The 14,274-nt window shown below is 36.0% G+C and overlaps 2 protein-coding genes across 2 annotated transcripts; one reads left to right on the top strand and one right to left on the bottom strand.

The window, feature by feature from the left end:
• Window positions 1–5,235: 5,235 nt before the first annotated feature.
• LOC123886376 (protein REDUCED CHLOROPLAST COVERAGE 1-like) lies at window positions 5,236–9,841 on the bottom strand. The gene is made up of 6 exons (XM_045935698.1): window positions 9,818–9,841; window positions 9,687–9,759; window positions 8,632–8,738; window positions 8,370–8,482; window positions 7,793–7,883; window positions 5,236–7,137 (listed from the first exon to the last, which is right to left on the bottom strand). Exons 1-6 carry the CDS (start codon window positions 9,839–9,841, stop codon window positions 5,746–5,748), a joined length of 1,800 nt encoding a protein of 599 aa, XP_045791654.1. The 3' UTR covers window positions 5,236–5,745.
• Window positions 9,842–11,518: 1,677 nt separating this feature from the next.
• LOC123886374 lies at window positions 11,519–12,838 on the top strand. Its single transcript, XM_045935697.1, has one exon. The coding sequence runs from the start codon at window positions 11,519–11,521 to the stop codon at window positions 12,836–12,838; it is 1,320 nt and encodes a 439-aa protein (XP_045791653.1).
• Window positions 12,839–14,274: the final 1,436 nt, after the last annotated feature.

The raw sequence follows: 14,274 nt of genomic DNA, 5'->3' as shown, positions 1-14,274 counted from the left end.
ATTTTCTCTTTTAATCACGGTCTTTCTTTATTTTTTTATTTATTAATTAATCAGCAACTTTGAGGTCAAGGGTTCGAACCTCAGCAACTTAGAAATTTATTTTATTAATTTTTCCTACTTTAGCGCTTATGTCAAAAGCGCTATTATACAGTATATGTTTTAATAGCGCTCTTCGTAGAAGCGTTATTATAGTTATCCACGTTCGCGAATTTAATAGCGTTTTCACCAAAAGCGCTATCATATTGTCCCTGCGTTTGAAGTTTTAAAAGCGCTTTTTTTCAAACCGCTATTAAAGGAGCTCCGTGTTATGTTTTAATAGCGCCTTTTAATTAAGCGCTATTAAATGTGCGCTATTAAATCTAATTTTTGTAGTAGTGAGACTACATTTCTCGTTAAGGGTCTTCTCCACTTACATTGGTAATTATGAATAACTATTCACATTGAAATTGCATTCAGACCATCAATTTTATGGACATCGAGGGACATAAACTCAATTTAGGGACACCGAGGGACATAAACTCAATTTAGGGACATCGAGGGACATATAGCATCAAGCTCAGCCACTGTAGCATTTTGCAAAGCACCAGCCTGTATCACACTTGAAACAGTCACATGTTCTGCCTGCATATAACCTGAAACAGATCACTATATCTGTGCTAAATTCGAACATTAAAATAACTGATGAACATAATTCAACTATAAAGCTTGAGTCTAGCAGTTGTTCCCATACGTTGTTCCCATAAACTTCATAATAGACAACAAAACCAGAGCAGAACTATGAACATCTAGTTTAGGGACATCGAGGAACATATATTCAATTAAGAGACATCGTGGAACATATATTCAATTAAGAGACATCGAGGGGCATATATTCAATATTACATCTAAGACACCAAGGGTCATCTCCATTTACATTTGAAGTTATGAAGCATTCACATTGAAATTAGATTCAAACCATCAATTTTTATCAAAAATAAAATAAAATTCAAACCATCAATTTTAGGGATGTAACATCCCGGATTTTTATCCAAGATATTAGTTAGAATTTTGCTTAATTATAAAACGTACAAATATTTTTCTTTCTTTTCATAAAATAAAATAGTTATAAAAGAAATTGAAATGAAATTTATTGAAATATAAACTTAATTAATTTGAACAATAGTTTGAAAATTTCCAGCGGAAGAAAATACAACAAAGAACTATTTATTACATAAAATTCTCAATTTACAAAACCCAATTTTTCCCCGTTCGTGCGCGCTTCGAGCATCACATTCAATCATAGCTTTCTCCTTGAGTACCTAAAATGTTGGTTGTAAGGGTCAATTTCCTGGTCCACATTGAATCATACTCACCACAAGAAAATGTTATAAAATAATAACAAAACACTTCACCTTATCGAAAATATAATTATTAGTTTATTATAAAAACTTTTGGCTGATAAGAGTCACATATACAAACATAGGTAGCATCTTATTGTTAAACGGCAGTAATAAACAAGGCAATATAATTACACATATCACAAATTGTACGGCAAAATCAAATGAAAGACAAGGAAGCAACGATCACCGCTTTACCATGGACTAACTATATTTTTTTTCTTTTCTTCCTTTTTCTTTTTCTTTGCTTTTATTATAATTGTAATAATTATTTACTATTGTATTTTTTTTCTCCCTTTCTATATGGAATGCAATGTGACTAAGACAACTCTATATGAAATACTAATGATCCGGATAATAAGTCTCATACCAATGAGAGAACCAGCCACACAGGCTCCAAGCCACACAGGCTAAATTAAACCAGCCACATAGACTCAAGCCACACAGGCTAAAAATAATATTAATCAAGCCACACAGGCTCCTAAAACTTGCCACAAAGGCACTACACATACTTTCCTATACACATCCTATATATGATGCATGTCTTAATATATAATAGATCATTTTATTCAAAAACCAACATGTTTTGTATAGACCGAAGATGATGATGATGATGAGTTAAATGATAGCTAGGTTGTATTGTTTCATGTTTGTAAACTAATGCATGGCACTTAGAAAAATAATGATAGAGATTGGCGTTTTTATATGGCTAGTTTGCCGAAGGAAAATACTTGGGCAATCTCTATGCAAAAATAAAGAAGGAATAATTTGCAATTAAAAGCAATTCAAAGGAATTCAAAGGAAATAATTTCACATGTGAGAAAATAATGAATATTTAGTGTCTTGTCTCCCTTATAAATCATTTATAAGAAACGTAGGTGGAGATAAATTGGCAAGAACGGTTTTTCATCACATGAATAGAATCTAACACGAGAAGATAACAAGAGAAAGTCTCTTTTGGCAAATTAGGATGCTAGCATTTGTAGAATTTAAGAGCTATTAAGAGAGAGATTAACATTGAATCAAATAAATGAGGGAATGATCAAATAAATAAGGGAATGATGAGCAATTGAATCAAGAATATTATCTTTTAATAACCTTAATTAACATTGGCTCGTGAGAGAGAAAATTGGAAATAGAAACAAGTTTCAAAGTTTGAAATAGAGATAAGTGTGCAAGATTACTTCAATTTTGACTTAACCAATAATTTAGCTCATACTTGAAAATAAAACGAATCATTCAATGATTAACGTAAAGTATGAAATTAAAATATATCAAATAGAAAATACAATATAAAATAATTAATACTCCGGTCCTTTTTATAAGAAACAATTTAGGAAATAAATTTGGTCCTTTTTATAAGAAACAATCATTAAATTTATTGTTACAATTCCATTTATACCCTTATTAAATTGTATCAAATTAATCCATTCCAAAGTTATGCATTAATTAGAGTGACATATTCCCTATATTACAATAGATACAATAAACAAGGATAAATTAATACACCAAGGTTAGTTTTGGAATAGATCGTAAAATTTTAGAATTTTTAATAAGAAAGAGAAGGTTCCTTGGTATGTGTGTTTTTTCCAAATTATTTCTTATAAAAAGGACCGAAGGGAGTAACTATATTATCAAATAATAAATCAATAAAATGCGTATATAAAATATTGGGTTGTTACAAGGGACATCGAGGGACATACTCTCAATTTAGGGACATCGAAGTACAAAAACTCAATTTAGGGACATCAAGGGACATATACTCAATTTCGCATCGAATGCACCACGACACAACTATCATCCTTATTTACTGTTATGAGAAAATCATTATTAAGAGTCATCTCGACTTGTATTTCAAGTTATGAATAAAACGTTCATATTCAAATTACATTTATACCATAATGTAAACCACATTTTTCGTAAAAAATATCATCTCGATAGGGTCATCCAAACACATCATCCCAATACTCGACTTAAGAATTCTTTTAGCCAGTATACAATTTCTTACTTTCCAAAATAGCCTTCTTAGGTTTGATTTATCAAGATTCACCAAATTAGCACATTGTTGGATAATCAAGATTAAGCATTCACATGAGTCAAAAAAAAAAAATGAAGCATTCACATTGAAATTGCATTCAGACCATCAATTTTAAGGACATCGAGGGACAAAAACTAAATTTAGAAACATCCAAGGACACCATCAATTTATGAACACATACTCACAAAGAGGTTCACCAACATCCACTCCACAAAGAAGGGCAATCAATTTTGTCTTTTTTTTTTAATCAACTCAATTTTGTGTTTGAAAGCACAAACTGACCAAGCTCGTCACGGATGAATATTCCAATCCCAACTCTATTTAAATGTGACGCAAAGGATGCATCAATATTGCATTTTGAATCGCCCCGGGGTCGGACTTTTCCAATTAACAACAGTCGAATATGTATGCGCCGAACCAGGCTCAGCCGTTGTAGCATTCAGCAAAGGACCATCCTGTATCAGACCTGAAGCAGTCGCAAGTTCAGCCTGCATCAGACCTGAAACAGAACAGAATCTCTGCGCTAAAAAGTTCCAACATTAAAGTAATTGATGAACACAATTTTTGACTATAAAGCTTGAGTCTAGCACTTGTTCCCAAACATTGTCCCCGTAAACTTCATAATAGGCAACAAAACAGAGCAGAACTATGAAAATCTAATTTAGGGACATCAACGTACATATATTCAATTTAGAGACATCTTGGGACATATATTAAATTTTGGGACATTGAGGGACATATTCATTTTGCATCTAAGGTGTCAAGGGACTTCTCCACTTACATTCATTGAGGTACATAAACTCAATTTAGGGACATTGAGGGACATAAACTCAATTTAGGGACATTGAGGGACATATACTCAATTTCTCATCTAAAGCACCAAGGCACACACACAACCATCTTTCTTATCATGGGTCATTTCAACTTGCATTTCAAGTTATGAATAAAACGTTCATATTCAAATTGCATTTAGACCATAAAATAAGAATTCATATTGTAATCCACATTTTTCGTAAAAAATTCATCTTGATATTGTCGGCCAAACATATCATCTAAATACTTGTCTTAAGAATTCTTTTAGCCATTATACAATTTCTTGCTTTCCAAATTAGCATTTTGTTGGATAATCAAGATTCAACATTCACATTTAAATTGCCTTCAGACCATCAATAGGGTCATTGAGGAACATATATTCAATTTACGGACATCGAGGGACATATATTCAATTTTGCTTCTAAAGTGTTAAGGGTCATCTCCACTTATATTGGTAGTTATGAATAACTATTCACATTGAAATTGCATTCAGACCATCAATTTTACGGACATGAGGGACATAAACTCAATTTAGGGACACCTAGGGACATAATCTCAATTTAGGGACATCGAGGGACATAAACTCAATTTAGGGACACCGAGGGACATAAACTCAATTTAGGGACATCGAAGGACATACCAACATCAACAACGGCGAAATATGTCTGCGCCGCATCAAGCTCAGCCACCGTAGCATTCTGTAATGAAACTGAGCTAATAAGGCATAGCAATTTGTAATGAATCCACAAATTATGAAATACCGCGATCCTTCACGAGAACTTTTGGGGCAGAGTTCTTCTATATCCATAATAACTGCTACAATTCATTAGCAACAACAAAGTACTGTAGGTTAAGCAGAAGCTGTACAATGTTTACTAGAAGAGAAATTGATGGACCTTGGAGAATCATTTCGTCTAACTACACGGTTATAGATAACCTTAAATGACTGGGAGCCATGGGGTCGGGTAAGCAAACTTATTGGCATTCTCAGAGTCTGCTTTCGGTTTCTTCTTCCACGAATCAAAATGCTAAACGTTTTCTCATCATCCATGTTCATTTCACTACTGTTAGTGCTGTTGTTCGAGCCAACATTTTGATTTGGTTCGTTCCCAGCATTGTTGGTCCCGGGAAAATTTAGATTACCATTTTATTTTATACTTTCTAAATCAACTCTCACTGTTCCATCTTCATTAATCTCTGGTGCTGAAGTTTTTACCTCTTTATTAGAATCCCCAAGCTTATCAATGTCCTCAAGCTGAACTGAAGCTGAACTTGGACTTTCAACGGTATAAGACTGCACTAGTGGCTCAGAAATGATATCAGGGATTGATTCAACAATAGGTACTGAACGAGGAAATTCCACAGGATGACAACCAGTCCAAACAGCACCAGGACCAAACTTAGATATGATAGGGTTCAAATTACACTGCCATGTAAACTGATTGGCATGAAAAGCACTGCTGGTTTGTATTGATTGAGGTTGAGTATAAGGAGGATACATGAATGGCAATGGCTGCATCATGTTTGGTGTTGTTGGAGGAGATGGATATGCATGTTGAGAGGGTTAACAGCAGGTAGCACAGTACCAGGTCCAGGGTGAACATTCATGTTTAATGGCCAGGGGCCAATACCTGGAACAGGATCGGGACCAGAAGGATGAGTCATATTCATGGCAATAGGTGCAGCACGTGCAATGGCAGGTGATGGGTTGAATGGCGCTGCTGATGCAGACAATTTCTTATAGGAGATGCCTCCAGCTTGACTCTGACTAGGTGATAATAAATTGAGGCCTAAATCCTCACTACCACGTGGACTAGAATTTATATTATCAGAAGGTTCAAAACTGCAAGGCAAATTACTTGCAATAAGTTCTTGTGTGTAAGAGTCCACAACATTCTCTACTGTATCAATCACTATGCTGTTATCAACAGCTCCTTGTGCTTCAACGTCCCCAGATTCAAGCCCCTCAGAAGTCACACAATTATCTTGAACACCTTTGTTCAACTGAGTTTCTTCTTTCTTGTCAGTAGAAACTACAGTATCATCTTGTGAATCTTCTATTGAATCAGACAAAGAATCATCAGACTTCTCTTTAAACGCATTATTTGCCTCTTTTGGGGTTGGATTGATGTTTCTATGAGATTCGATATCTTCCTCTTTGTGTTTTCCAACATCGCGTTCATGACTAATAGGAATCTCACTTTGAGGATTGTAGACCTGCAACTTGGAGATTGTTCCAGGAGGAGCCAAGGCTACTTCCTTGTATGAAGGACTTTTACCAAGACTGACTATAGGGGTCTTAAATGGATTAACATCAACTGAATCAGGTTGTTTGTCACCAATTTCTGGTGTCTCATTTAAAACGGTCTTAGAAGCAGATGACGTAGACTTGACCCTGTATGCAACAGCCTTGACTGCCTTTCTTCCGAATTTAGTGCCTTGGCTGATGCTCACAGCAGGATTATCTGCATAACCCCCATGGTGTGTTGTCCTCTTCTTCAAGAAATAATACTTACTATTCTGATTAGCACTTTTTACCGAAGGATGTTGTTCAGTACCAACTTCCACATTCTTCTGGTAACTATAAACTTTGCCAAGTGTTGCCCGTCTTTGTTTCACTCGCCGGCCATATGAACCAGCTGATCTTGGTCTTTGAACTGATTGCCATCCATCATCTCCATCAGGATGAACTTCAGACAATAAATCATTAGAAATTTGTGGCTTTTCGTCCGAGATCTTTTCTAAAATTGGCAGTTCTGGATCAGGTGCCGAGTTGGTTTCATTCTCAGAATCTGCACTACCTCCTGTTTCAGGTATATGTAGCTCTTCATCTGAAGCCTCTTTTAGGATTTCTTTTGAAGACTCATCAGAACTTGCTGAGACATTGTTCTGGTAGGATATTGCTCGCACCTGACACAATTAAAAAAACATGATTTGTAGTACAAAATATAGGGGAAGTATGCAAGTCCCGGTTCTCACACTAATGTGATGAATAATAGTTTCGAGGCAAGAAAAATTGTATCCAGAAGGTTTATTAAATTGATCTTGAAGCACATTCCATATTATTTTCAGCTCATTATAGTATAAAGAAAATACAGAAATGGGGATGAAGATGAATAAGTTGTATGTTCGATGTTACCATTATAATTTATATCACGAGTAAACCAATTTAATTGATGGTTAGTTCTTCTTCAAGATAGATCATAAGCCAGATTTCTCTCTATCCATTAGCAAATTACAGAGTCGTGTATATTATAAATTCCTGAGCAAATCCTTTATTCATCATCCTCTATTTGAATTGGTAATTTGCAAAAACAGTGTAGGTAACTCCAAATTTAAGATTAAACATGGTTTTATTATTGCTGTCTGTATCTTACAGACTTAAAGCAGAGAGAAAGCAATCATATGAGCCAGATAATAAGTTCAAAAAATGTATATTTAGACTGCAGGCAATAGTATTCATTAATTAGACAACTCTTCTATATCATCTTTTTCCTCGGTCCTAAAGACTCAAACTGATGAGAACATTATCAAGAACACTAAATCTGGAGGGCACTTTTGTTACCTGGTTTCTTCTCTTTGTTGCTGCATCTCTCCCTTTGGTATCGTGATTAGGATTGATGTAGTCAAGAAGATCCGACACACTGACAAATACCCTGGAAATATAGGAAATTGTTACAAAAGGTGTCTGTGAATTTATCATAAAAATATCATAAAACAGATACACACACACACAAAAATATATAATTTCTTTTACTGAAATGAAACATGTCAATAATGACAATTCAAGAGGATAACATAGCCCTCTACAAAGGCAAACACATAAAATAGGAGTCATGTCTACTTTAGTCTTCAGGCACATATGAGCCACAAGCAGATTAAATTTATCTGTACTGTGTCCAATGTATTCTTAGAATTGATACAAAGTCCTTTTTAAATATCAAGTATATCCATGATTGCAAACAACATACACGAAATAATTTCTCCATTAGTCAACAAAATTGAGATGTTTCCACTAGCCACAAGAACGCCAAAAGAACTGTATTAATTAATGACGGTCATTGGAAATATACATTACATGAGTACTTCCTAATGCAGAAATTAAGTATCAACTCAAAACTCCAAGGTTAATTTTACTATACCTTAGATGGCCTTTGATAGCTATTGATGCATCAGGTTTTCTGATGCCATTTTGAGCAGCTTCTTGCTGTTCAAATGCCTTGGACTCAAAATACTCAAGCCAAGCTGCAGCATCCTGTAGAATTCATCATGAAAGTATAGGTTATGCAAAACAGTTATAATCCTTTATTTATTGTTTTGAGAAAAAAGAGAAATAAGACTTACGCAAATGATGCATCAATATTGCATTTTGAATCGCCCCGGGGTCGTACTTTTCAAATTAACAGCAGCCGAATATGTATGCGCCGAACCAGGCTCAGCCGTTGTAGCATTCAGCAAAGGACCATCCTGTATCGGACCTGAAGCAGTCGCAAGTTCAGCCTGCATCAGACCTGAAACAAAACATAATCTCCGTGCTAAAAATTACCAACATTAAAGTAACTGATGAACACAATTTTCGCTATAAAGCTTGAGTCTAGCACTTGTTCCCAAACGTTGTTCCCGTAAACCTCATAATAGGCAACAAAACAGAGCAAAACTATGAAAATTGTGGGACATCAACATACATATATTCAATTTAGGGACATCTTGGGACATATATTCATTTTTGGGACATTGAGGGACATATATTCATTTTGCATCTTAGGTGTCAAGGGACTGCTCCACTTACATTCATTGAGGTACATAAACTCAATTTAGGAACATTGAGGACATAAAGTCAATTTAGGGACATTGAGGGACATATACTCAATTTCTCATCTAAAGAACCAAGACACACACACAACCATCTTTCTTACCAAGGGTCATTTAAACTTGCATTTCAAGTTATGAATAAAACGTTCATATTCAAATTGCATTTAGACCATAAAATAAGAATTCATATTGTAATCCACATTTTTCGTAAAAAATTCATCTTGATATTGTCGTCCAAACACATCATCTAAATACTTGTCTTAAGAATTCTTTTAGCTATTATACAATTTCTTGCTTTCCAAATTAGCATTTTGTTGGATAATCAAGATTCAGCATTCACATTTAAATTGCAATCAGACCATCAATAGGGTCATCGAGAAACATATATTTAATTTACGGACATCGAGGGACATATATACAATTTTGCTTCTAAAGTGTTAAGGGCCATCTCCACTTATATTGGTGGTTATGAATAACTATTCAAATTGAAATTGCATTCAGACCATCAATTTTACGGACATGAGGGACATAAACTCAATTTAGGGACACCTAGGGACATAATCTCAATTTAGGGACATCGAGGGACATAAACTCAATTTAGGGACACCGAGGGACATAAACTCAATTAGGGACACCGAGGGACATACCAACATCAACAACGGCCAAATATGTCTGCGCCGCATCAAGCTTAGCCACTGTAGCATTCTGCAAAGCACCAGCCTGTATCAAACCCGAAACGGTCACAGGTTCTACTTGCGTAAAACCCGAAACAGATCACTATATCTGTGGTAAATTCCAACATTAAAGTAACCGATGAACACTATTTTCAACTATAAAGCTTGAGTCTAGCAGTTGTTCCCATAAACTTCATAATAGAAAACAACGACGGAGAAAGAAAAAACATCATGACATTCACGTTCAACGCAGTGGTACAACCACCAGAACCTCCAGACAATAGAGGAGAGAGTGATAATCATGCCGATAGAAAAGTAGTGAAAGAGATGGTATCTTTCAGAGATAAATTGCTGGGTAATCAAATCTTAGCAGAAAGAGAAAAAGTGGATCTTTTAGCAACAAACAAAGCAAATGTTGAGCTTGTTCAAGGTAATAGGCTTATGCCCATGCTCCATGTTGAAAATTCTGTGATTGCTGAACTTAGTGAACCATGGAAGGATGCTCTTATTGTGAAACTATTGGGAAAATCCTTGGGTTACAACACCATGAAGGCTAAACTTGAGATTGTGTGGAAACTCACAGGAGGTTTTGAATTGATGAACGTTGGTAACTCTTACTACATGGTTAAGTTTGATGGGATGGAAGACAAAAATAAAGTGATTAATGGAGGTCCTTGGATCATCTCTGATCATATTTTGGAAGTGAGTCAATGGTCTCCATCATTCAACGCCACAACCGCAACGATAGACAAAACTATGGTTTGGATCCGAATACCGAGTTTAAATCTTGTTTATTATGATGAGAGCCTTCTTTGGGCGCTGGGATCTATGGTCGGTACTCCTGTCAAAGTAGATCTTCATACTCTGAAAGTGGCTCGGGGTAGATTCGCTAGAATGTGCGTTGAAATTGATCTCACGAAACCGGTCGTTGGTCGAGTTGGTATTAATGGGGATTGGTACCATGTGCAATATGAAGGTCTCCATATCATATGTACACAGTGTGGATGCTACGGCCACGTCTTGCAAGATTGTTCAATGAAAAAAAATAGTGTACCGACGGAGAAAATGAAAAATTCCGACGAAGTTGACGGCGCAGGAAGTGCTACTGTTACCGGAGAAAAAACGGTGGAAAAAGAAAACGTAAATCATGGAGTAATTAATGTTGAGATCCCTGCTAATTCGGTTCAATCCGTTGGGGAATTAATACCTGATTTATTGCATGGAGAATGGATTAAAGTTGAGAGAAAAAATAGGAACAAGCAAATGAATGCACGCGGTTTTAATGGACAGGCTGGTATTGGGCAAAGTCAACAATCTAAAAATCCTATTCTTAACATGGTGGAGAAATTAAATAAACAATATTCACCCCATAAAAGCAACGTGAATGAAAGTGGCTCATCTAGTTACAAAAACAAAAACCGGTCCAAGAAAAAAAGGCCTAGAAATGATTCAATTTGGCCAAGTAAGACAATTCCAAAAGAGTCATCTGGTGTGAATAAGGGGGGTTATATAGCAACCCAAGGCAAAATGGGTCTTGAAAAAGATCAAGTGGAGCGGTCCATTTATAAGAATGGAACTCATCTTGAGCATGAGCCTAGAACTATTGAGAAGCATCACGGCAATACGACCTCGGTGCAGCACGACAACATGGAAACTCAAGCTATTCCAAATGAAAAGGGAAACACGGGAGTGACTAAGAAAAGTGGGGATAATATTGGGGGAATAACCCATGACACCAATATGCTTCTAAACTAATGTATCCTTTTTTTAGGAGTATTTTAGTTTTTACTTCTTTTTGTTTTTTAATGATTGTTATTAACTGGAATTATAGAGGGGCTCAAGGGATAAATTTCCGGCGAGCTCTTAATAACTTTTGCAGGAAGAACAAAGTTGACATAGTAGCCTTACAAGAGACACGTTGTAGTGGGACTACTGCCAAAAAGACAATTAAGAAGTTGGGTTTCAAAAATCATGTTATGGCTGAAGCAATAGGCTTCTATGGGGGTATTTGGTTAATGTGGAACAGGTCAGACATTCAAGTCCAGTTAATTCAAAATGACTTTCATTTTCTTCATGTGCAGGTAAGTGAGAAAGATATGGAACCATGGCTTCTTACGGTGGTTTATGCTAGCCCACGAGAGAATGAGAGACAAGATACTTGGCAATTATTGAAACAACTTGCTACTTCTATCAACACACCGTGGCTTATGATGGGAGATTTCAATGAAATTGCTTATCCTAATGAGAAGAAAGGAGGTGCACCAGCTGATGTTAGAAAATGTCAGACTTTTAATAGTTGGATCAATGATTGTAACCTTCTTGAAGTCACAACCGCAGGAACACGTTTTACTTGGAGAGGTCCCAAGTGGAATGGGAGGGATAGAGTTTTCAAGAAACTTGACCGTGTCCTTTGTAATGTTGATTGGAGACTGAAGTACCACGAGGGTTTTGCTAAGGTTCTACCGAGAGTTCAATCTGATCATCATCCCATTATTGTGTTCCTTAATGGGGAGGCTACTACTAATAGAAATCGTCCCTTCCGCTTTGAGGCAGCATGGACTTCCCATGGTGATTTCAATGATTTTCTTCATTCAAAGTGGGAGAAAGATAGAGATATTGTGCAAAGCCTTCACAATCTTACAACTCATCTCAAAAAGTGGAATAAAGAGACTTTTGGAGATATCTTCAAAAGAAAGAAGGAGATTCTGGCAAGACTTAACGGGATTCAAAATAGTTCCAACTATGGTTACAGCACATTTCTTGAGAAGTTGGAAAAAGAATTACAAGATCAACTCGCTGTTACCCTTTATCATGAAGAGTGCCTCTGGTTTCAAAAATCTAGAAGTCAGTGGATCACAGATGGAGATCGAAATACGAAGTATTATCATTCCAAAACCATTGTCAGAAGGAGACGTAACAAAATCATTTCTCTGCGCAATGAGGATAGAACTTGGGTTGATGATCCAGAAAGATTAAAAGATTTGGTTCGAAAGTTCTTTATCAACTTATTTAAAGAGGATGAAGAGGTTCGTGATCCAATTGTTTCTTGGACTACTTACCCAACGAACATGGAAGCTCACCATAATGCCTTAAGTGCCAAAATCCAGTTTGTTGAATGTAAGTGAAATTCTGGTATCACTAGAATGATGTTGCCTAAGATGTCACAACAACTACTTTGTGAACTGTGTTGTTTTCTATTGTTGGCGCATCTTATATAACATATAAAAACTGACAGAAAATAAATAAATGGCACAAGTAATTGTTAACCCAGTTCAGCCAACTGCCTACTCTGGGGGATACCAATCCAGGAAGGAAATCCACTAATAGCTCTAGTTACTAAGACCTCCAGCAAACCCTAGGATTTACGCCTTAAACTAAGACCTCCAGCAAACCCTTGGTTTACGCCTTATAACCTCGACACTACTCATGCAACTTCTGCCTAGGAACTCCTAGACATGAGATCCCATCTCACTTCCACTCACACAACACAACCTGTGTTGATTATACAATGTTGGGAAAGATATGGCGACAACTTGCCAAGACAACACTTCACTTTTGCTTAAAAGCTTCAAGTGAATCACACACGGTAAACTCCGTACTTCAAAGCTTAGGAGTAACCTTAAACTAATAAACTTACTTCTTAGCTCGTGTTATAGAATCCACAAGCAAGAATTACAATCAAATAATAAAAGACTCAACAAAGACTCAACAAAGACTCAATATGTGTAACTTATATTTTTCAATGAGATACTTAGTCTTGAGCTTGGTCTTCGTATATATAATGATTAGGCACGCTCCTCTTTCTTCACAAATGCTCAGACGCTCCTTGAGAATCATAAAGGATGATCTGATACTTTTTCAATCTTCATTAAGGATATATCAAGACTTTCCAAAAGTGTTTAAAGGACTTTATATGATAGGATAAGTCATCCAGCTATTTCATTAAGTTTGTCTTATCCTTAAAACTCCTGATCAGATCAAATCTCCATTGAGCGTGCTCTTTAAGTGGATTTCCATAAATAGCAGATGCTCTCATAAATGCGCGAGATTTCCTTGAATAAATATGATGTTGTAACATGTTTTCCAACATCTTGTTAGTATATTTGTTTTAGCAAAATTAAGCCAATTCAAATATCCAACAATCTCCCCCTTTGGCAATTTTTGGCTAAAACAATTTCAGGCCATTACCTTTGAGAGATTAAAAAGCGCAATCCTTCAAATCACCATGGTCACACAAAAGAAGGAGTGTTAGAGCATCATTTAAACAAAATTTCACATAGGTGAAAAATATATGCATCAGAGGCAGCAGCGGATTTGTCTTCAAAAAGCCTCGAGCAGAATAAACGTGGTTTTTAGATCAAATGATTAATCATATCATATGTCATATGTCATCAAAGGTGTTGTGACATATGGGAGCACATCTTCTAGCACCTGTTCGTCCAATCAGGACATCATCCATACAGTAGCAAACTCCCCCTGACTTCATCAGCTTGTGCATCATCTCAGGGTAAAATTTTTACTCCCCCTAAATACTTGCTTACTGCTACTTAACAACATGTCA

The sequence above is a fragment of the Trifolium pratense genome, linkage group LG5 (assembly GCF_020283565.1).
Source record: "Trifolium pratense cultivar HEN17-A07 linkage group LG5, ARS_RC_1.1, whole genome shotgun sequence".
In the NCBI taxonomy this organism is placed as follows: Eukaryota; Viridiplantae; Streptophyta; class Magnoliopsida; order Fabales; family Fabaceae; genus Trifolium; species Trifolium pratense.
The sequence above is the reverse complement of the archived record's forward strand: the minus strand, read 5'-3'. Positions and strand labels throughout refer to the sequence as shown.

Bases quoted from the DNA above. Each gene is read 5' to 3' on its own strand.
- LOC123886376 (XM_045935698.1), bottom strand. From the start codon at position 9,841: ATGTTGGAATTTACCACAGATATA. The intron at 9,760-9,817 runs GTGATCTGTTTC...GGTTTGATACAG, and splicing joins TGGAATTTACCACAGATATA to GCTGGTGCTTTGCAGAATGC. The intron at 7,884-8,369 runs GTATAGTAAAAT...CTATATTTCCAG, and splicing joins GCTATCAAAGGCCATCTAAG to GGTATTTGTCAGTGTGTCGG.
- LOC123886374 (XM_045935697.1), top strand. From the start codon at position 11,519: ATGATTGTTATTAACTGGAATTATAGAGGGGCTCAAGGGATAAATTTC.